The following is a 6,654-nucleotide window of genomic DNA, read 5'->3' as shown; positions in this document are numbered from 1 at the left end:
AGGGGTGCATGTGCATACATGCGTGCATGCATGCGTGTGCGTGTGTGTGTGTGTGTGTGTGTGTGTGTGTGTATGTGTGTGTGTGTAAAGGGTCTCAGCATCGCAGACTGGACTTGAGCTCTCTAAGTAGTTGAGAATGACCTTGAACTCTTGATCCTTCTGTCTCTATTTCCCAAGTGCTAGGATTGTAAGCATATGCCACTATGTCTGGTTTATGTAATGCACACATAGATTGAACACAGAGGTTTGTAGATTCTAGGGATATATATTTAAGCATAATCCTTTTTAAAAAGAAAAAACCCCATGTTACTAAATGTTGTACATTGCCATGTGGCTATATCATAATTTCTTTATGCATTTACCAGATGATCAACATTTGTGTAGTTTCTACTTTGTAGCTATTACAAAAATAATACTATACATATTCCTATGTAAGATTTTGTGTCATGGGTAAATACCCATGGGTAAATATTCCTACATTCAACCATACTATGCCTGGACTGGCTGGATCATATGGTAGTTATATTATCTAACTGTTTAAGAGTTACAAACTATTTTCCAAAGTGGGTAGACTATTTTTAGCCCCATGTGAGCATGCTGGATATTCCACATTCTCACCAACCCTTGGAATGGCCTTCTTCATTTGCAATGGACTGTGTGTGCTGTGCTTTCTCATTGTACTGTTTTTTGTTTTGGGGGTTTATTTTTTGAGGGGGAGCTTTGAGACAGGGTCTCCCTGTAGCCCCAGCTGTCCTGGAACTCACTATGTAGATGAGGCTGGCCTTGAACTCACAGATTCACCTGTCTCTGCCTCCCGAGTGCTGGGATTGCATGTGCCACCATACCCAGCCTTCTCATTGTACTTTTAACTGTTTCCTTAGTAACTAATAATAATGAAAAGCCTTTCTTGTGTCTACCATCAAAAAAAAAAAAAATCTCCTTACTGAATGGCCTATGCAAATTATTTGTCAAGCATTGCTTTTTCAAGTAAAAAAGACATAAAAATGACTGATATTTGCCCTCATGAAGATCACAGACCAGCAGAAAAGAAAAATAAACAAGCATTTATAACAAAATATATTACGTTTTATCAGGAGAATGCTTGAGTATTAGCAGGGAACTAAGGGTCAGGGAGACAAAAAAGAGGTTTAGCTAGTTAAAGTTAGAGAAGACGTGTCTGAAGAAGTGCTGTTAAAAGTCCAGATCTGGGTAATACATGCACACACATAAAATAAAAATAATATATTAAAAAAAAAAAGTCCAGATCTGAAGGAATCAGATAAGTAAGAAAAGGTTAAGGATAAAATAGTGCAAGGAACCTCATAGAAGGATATGTGTGCTGCTTTTCAGGTAAAAGTTAAAAAAGGTGATGCCGGGCGTGGTGGCACACGCCTTTAATCCCAGTACTTAGGAGGTAGAGGCAGGCGACAGGGAAATCCTGTCTCAAAAAGACAAAAAAAAGGGGGGTGCTAAAATGAACTCGGTTTGCTAGAGACAATGTAAGACACAATTAGAATAGCCAAAGCCAGACAACAGAAGGTATGGAAAGCTAGGCCAAAGAGTTTGAATTCAGGGAAGCTCTAACATCAATGAGAGACCACAAATAAACAAGATCAGACTGGGTATGTTGGAAGAGTACTGTGATTGTTTTGTAAAGAATGGACTGAGGCAGGACAACTGGGGACATAAAAACCAACTATGATAGTAGTATAGGTCAGACATGATGGAAGTCTAGAAGCAGTGAAGAGAGGGAAGATGCCTATCTAGAGGATAAAATCAACAGTAGAGGGAGGGGGAAAAGACTAACTCCTGGGTGCTAATGCAGAAAACTGGTGATGCCATTTACTGAGCCAGGTAAAGCTGGAAAAGCAGTAATGATACACCCTGATTTGGATGTGAGTCTGATTTATCAACGACACATCCAAGGGGGTGTTGAGTAGGCAACTGTATATAAATGCCTTTAGCTCAGAAGATAAATCTTAGCAAAATTTAAGACTGGGTAAGACTCTCCAGAAAAGCTGTGCAAAGGAGACAGATCAGACAGGGTGTAACTCTGAGGAACAGAAATACTTAAAGGGCATTCCTTTATTCCTACATTCAACCATACTATGCCTTCCAATTCTCTACCTCCCTAAAGGTCATCTACTAAGGATCAAGGCAGCTGTTGTCAAGTCTGATGACTAAGTTCAATTCCCTAGACCCACATGACTGAGGAAGAAAAAAATTCTACAAGCTGTTTGCAATGTGAGTGCATGCATGCACACAGACACACAATATCAATAAATCAAAAATCAAGATGTGGTGGCACACACCTTAAATCCCAGCACTCAGTGGCAGAGGCAGATGGATCTCTGGGAGTTTGAGGCTAGCCTGGTCCACAAAGCTAGTTCCAGGCCATCTAGGGATTCACAGTAAGACCTTGCTTAAAAAAAGAAAAAAAAAAATCATCTAACCTTTAAGAGCCTGAACTAAGCTGACTAAGGGCTGGAGATAGAGCACAATTGGCAGAGTGTTTGCCTAACATGCATGAAACCCTGGCTTGCAACCCCAGCACTACATAAGAAACACACATGATGACACAGGCATATAATCCTAGCACTAAGGAGGTAGAGGAAGGATCAGAAGCTCAAAACCAGTATCAGCTACACAGAAAATTCAAGGTTAGTTTCTATACAAGACCCTGTTTTTTTTTTTTAAAGTCTTTTTGAGACAGGTTCTCCCTGTAGCCCCAGCTGTCCTGGAACTCACTATGTAGACCAGGCTGGCCTTGAACTCACAGAGATCCACCAGCCTCTGCCTCCCAAGTGCTGGGATTAAAGGTGTGCACTACCACGCCTGGCAAGACCCTGTTCTGTTTTGTTTTTTAATTTTTTGAAGTAGGGTCTCCCTGTAGCCCCAGCTGTCCTGGAACTCACTATGTAGACTAGGCTGACCTTGAACTCACAGGGATCCGCCTGCCTCTGCCTACCAAGTGCTGGGAGTACAGGCGTGTGCCACCACACCCGGCTTAAGACCCTGTTTTTCAAAAAAATATTTTATATATTACAAAAAATTTTTTTTATATATTATTATTAGTATTTGTGGTCTTTTTTTTTTTCTTTTTGAGACAGGGTCTCCTTATAGCCCCAGCTGTCCTGGAGCTCACTATGTAGACCAGGCTGGCCTCGAACTCAGAGAGATCTGCCTGCCTCTGCCTCCCAAGTGCTGGGACTAAATGTGTGTGCCACCACGCCCAGCTATTTTTGGTCTTTTTGAGACAGGGTCTTCCTGTAGCCTTGGCTGGCCTGGAACTCACTAGTAGACCAGGCTGGTCTTGTTCTCACAGAGATCTGCCTGACTCCGCTTCCTGAGTGCTGGGACTTTATAAAGGCATGTGCCACAACATCTAGCTTTATATATATATTCTTTTTTTTTTTTTTTTGTCTTTTTGACACAGGATCTCTCTGTAGCCCCTGCCTCCCGAGTGCTGGGATTAAAGGCATGCACCACCACGCCCAGCCTTATATATTATTTTTATTTAGCATGTATGAGTGTACTGCCTCCATGTATGTAAGTGCACCCATGTTGTGCAAAGGCTGAGGAAGTCAGAAAAAAGGTATCAGATGGCTGAGGAAGTCAGAAAAAGGTATCAGATTCCTTGGAACTGGAGTTACAGACAGTTGTTAGCCGCCATGCAGGTGCTGAGAATCGAACTCCGGTCCTCTCCAAGAGCAGCCAGTGCTCTTAATGGCTGAGCTATTTCTCCAGTCCAAGACCCTGTTTATTTTTTTTTAATACTTATTTTTATGTGTATGAATCTATTGCCTACATGTATGTAAGTGCCCCATGTTGTGCAATGCCTGCAGAGGTCAGAAGAGGGCATTGGACCCCCTGGAACTAGAGATATGTATGATTGTTAGTTGCCATGTGAGTTCTGGGAATCAAACCCAGGTCCTCTGCAAGAGCAGCCAGTGCTTTTAACCTCTGAGCCATCTCTCCAGTCCCCTAAAAAATCATTTCTTAACCAACTACAAAACAGTCTCCCTAGTTTATTATTATTTTTTTTTTGAAATGGAGGGATCACTATGTTATTTAGTCTGGTCTCAAACTCATGAGCTCAAGTGATCCGTTTGCTTCAGCCTCCCCCAGGTAGCTGGCACTAGACATGTACCATTGTGCTATTTCCCTAGTTATTACAGAATGTTCAGGAAACAGAAGGAATAAGAAGTTCAGATTTGTTATTGGTTAGCTAATCAACAAGTCAGCTAAGTCATCAAACTGGATAATAACAGTAGCTCCATAAGTCTCAGAGGTCACACGATCAAATGGAAAATAATGTATCTGAGCAATAAGTTTAGAGCCTCTTCCATCTCTTCTATTTCTTAGTGCATAACTGGTAAGTAAAAGCACATAGATTAATTTTTTCCTACTATAACACTTTCCACGTGTACTCACCAAGCAAAAAGGGAATGAAAAATCTGCAGTAGCTTCTGGTAACAGGAAGACATTATATGGTGCTCCTGAGCTTTCACTCCTGGTCTGTGAGCTACACTGTGTTTTTCAGCAACTAAGCACTAAAAAGAAAAATGATGTTAGTATAGTTCCTCCAACAATGCACTCATTTCTCTTTAGGTTTTCTACCTAAAAATTAAGTCTTGGCGATTGCTTAGGAGACCCTCACTACTAAGCCTGCCATAAGTTAACTTTTTCTCTATATTCCTAAAAAATTGGACGCCTGCTGTCCTGACCTCTGGGAATTCCCAATTCTCTCTGAAAACCACCCTCATCCTACACAGCTCCTGTAGACTTCTATTGCTGAGTCTGCCTACTTCCTGAATGCTCACTCAGAAAGCATAACTTTCTTTCTTCCTCTTACCTATCTCCCTCCTCCTCATAGCTGCCAAGATCTCCAGTTTGCCTGCCCTGTTGGTTTTCATATTTACATGGTAACTTCCAAGTCTTAATAATGATATGATAGTCTTCTGACCTGAAAATAGTTGTGAATGTTCTCCAGATGGTTACACATTGGGGTTAGCAGTTGAACAACACAATGAACAATGTCTTGGGCAGATCTCTGATGAAGATGTGAGAATCCAACATTCTGGCTTCCTTTATTCTACAATAAATTCAGTTATAGGGAAAAACTGCTGGATACATTCTCTGAAACTAATAATAGATAACATTCTAACAAAGCAAAAAAAATGTTAGCAAAAGGAAATAAAGGAAAAAAAGAATCTTCCTTCATTTTCAAATAACTGAGAGAATGGCTTTTGCAAAGTAAGCACAGTAAGTAAGAGTATAGATCTGCTAGGCATGGTGATATATACCCATATCTCAGCAGGTATGAGGAAGCAGAGATCAGGAGTACAAGATAATCCTCAGCTACACAGAGTTTATTCAAGTCCAACCTGGGCTACATGAGACACCATCTCATAAAACCAAAGTACAGACCCATTGTAAAGAATGAGCTTAAGCCCAAACATATGGAACAAATAGTCACTACATATATAGACTTCCATGTTTTGGGGTTTTTTTTTGTTGTTGTTTTTTTTTTTTTGTCTTTTTGAGACAGGGTCTCCCGGTAGCCCCAGCTGGCCTGGAACTTACTATGTAGACCAGGCTGGCCTCGAACTCACAAAGATCGTCCTGCTCTGCCTCCCAAGTGCTGGGATTAAAGACGTACACCACCCTGCCCAGCTAGACTGCCATGTTTTACTGTTTGTACCTTCTAACCACTTTTTCATGTGCTATGTACACAGTTGTACTTATATATTTGAAGTTCTGGCCTCTCTAGGCAGCTAATTGCTATACTGAGGTCTACACACAGGCTTAGTTTGGGAGGCTTTTAAAATCAAAACTGAGAGCTAGGGTGTAGCTCAGTAACAGAGTGTTTGCCTAGCATTCATGAGGCCCTGAGTCTCAACCTCAGTACTACAAAAACTGAACAACAACAGAAACAGAAAAAACCCTGAGCAAAGATCAGGATTCAAAAATATTCAGGAGGGATGGAGAATGGCTCACAGGTTAAGAGCATTAACTACCTGAGTTTGGTTCCCAGTACCCACATGGCTGCTCACAACCATCTATAACTTCAGTTCTAGGGGATCCAACACCTTCTTCTGGCCTCCTCAGGAATGTGGTGCACTTACATACATGCAGGCAAAACACTCATAAAATAAAAATAAATCAAGCTGAGTGTGGTGGCACAGGCCTTTGGCCCAGCACTTGGGAGGCAGAGGCAGAGGCAGAGGCAGGTAGATCTTATTTTGATATATCACAGTGAAAGATTTATCGTCCTCTTTTTTTTTTTTTTTTTTTTAAAAAAAAAAAAAAAAAAAAAAAAAAAAAAAAAAAAAAAAAAAAATTCAGGACCTTTAGAAATAAATGTTTTCTGCTTCAAAACACACACATACACACAAAACAGTTTTTTGCTTGTTTGTTTTGTTTTGTTTTATTGAGACAGGGTCTCCCTGGAGCCCAAGGTGGCCTGGAACTCATCATAGACCAGGTTAGCCTTGATCTCAGAGATCCACCTGCCTCTGCCTCCCTAGTGTTGGGATTAAAAGTGTGTGTCATGGTGCCCAGCTTTCCCCTCTCCTTTCTTTTCTTTCCTTTCCCTCCCCTCCCCTCCCTTCCCCCTTCTCTTCCCTTCTCTTCTCTCTCTCTCTCTCTCTC

General features: G+C 41.1%; 1 protein-coding gene across 3 annotated transcripts in view; it reads right to left on the bottom strand.

The window, feature by feature from the left end:
* The window catches only part of Fancd2 (FA complementation group D2), a 110,966-nt gene that overhangs the window by 20,980 nt on the left and 83,332 nt on the right, over positions 1-6,654 (bottom strand). For all 3 annotated transcript variants that reach the window (XM_029557036.1, XM_029557035.1, XM_017794818.2), the window contains 2 exons: positions 4,967-5,095; positions 4,435-4,553 (listed from right to left, as the gene is read on the bottom strand). In XM_029557036.1, the coding sequence (XP_029412896.1) occupies positions 4,435-4,553; positions 4,967-5,095 (248 nt within the window). The remainder of the gene's footprint in view (positions 1-4,434; positions 4,554-4,966; positions 5,096-6,654) is intronic.

The sequence above is a fragment of the Nannospalax galili genome, unplaced genomic scaffold (assembly GCF_000622305.1).
Source record: "Nannospalax galili isolate Female #2095 unplaced genomic scaffold, S.galili_v1.0 scaffold406, whole genome shotgun sequence".
In the NCBI taxonomy this organism is placed as follows: Eukaryota; Metazoa; Chordata; class Mammalia; order Rodentia; family Spalacidae; genus Nannospalax; species Nannospalax galili.
The sequence above is the reverse complement of the archived record's forward strand: the minus strand, read 5'-3'. Positions and strand labels throughout refer to the sequence as shown.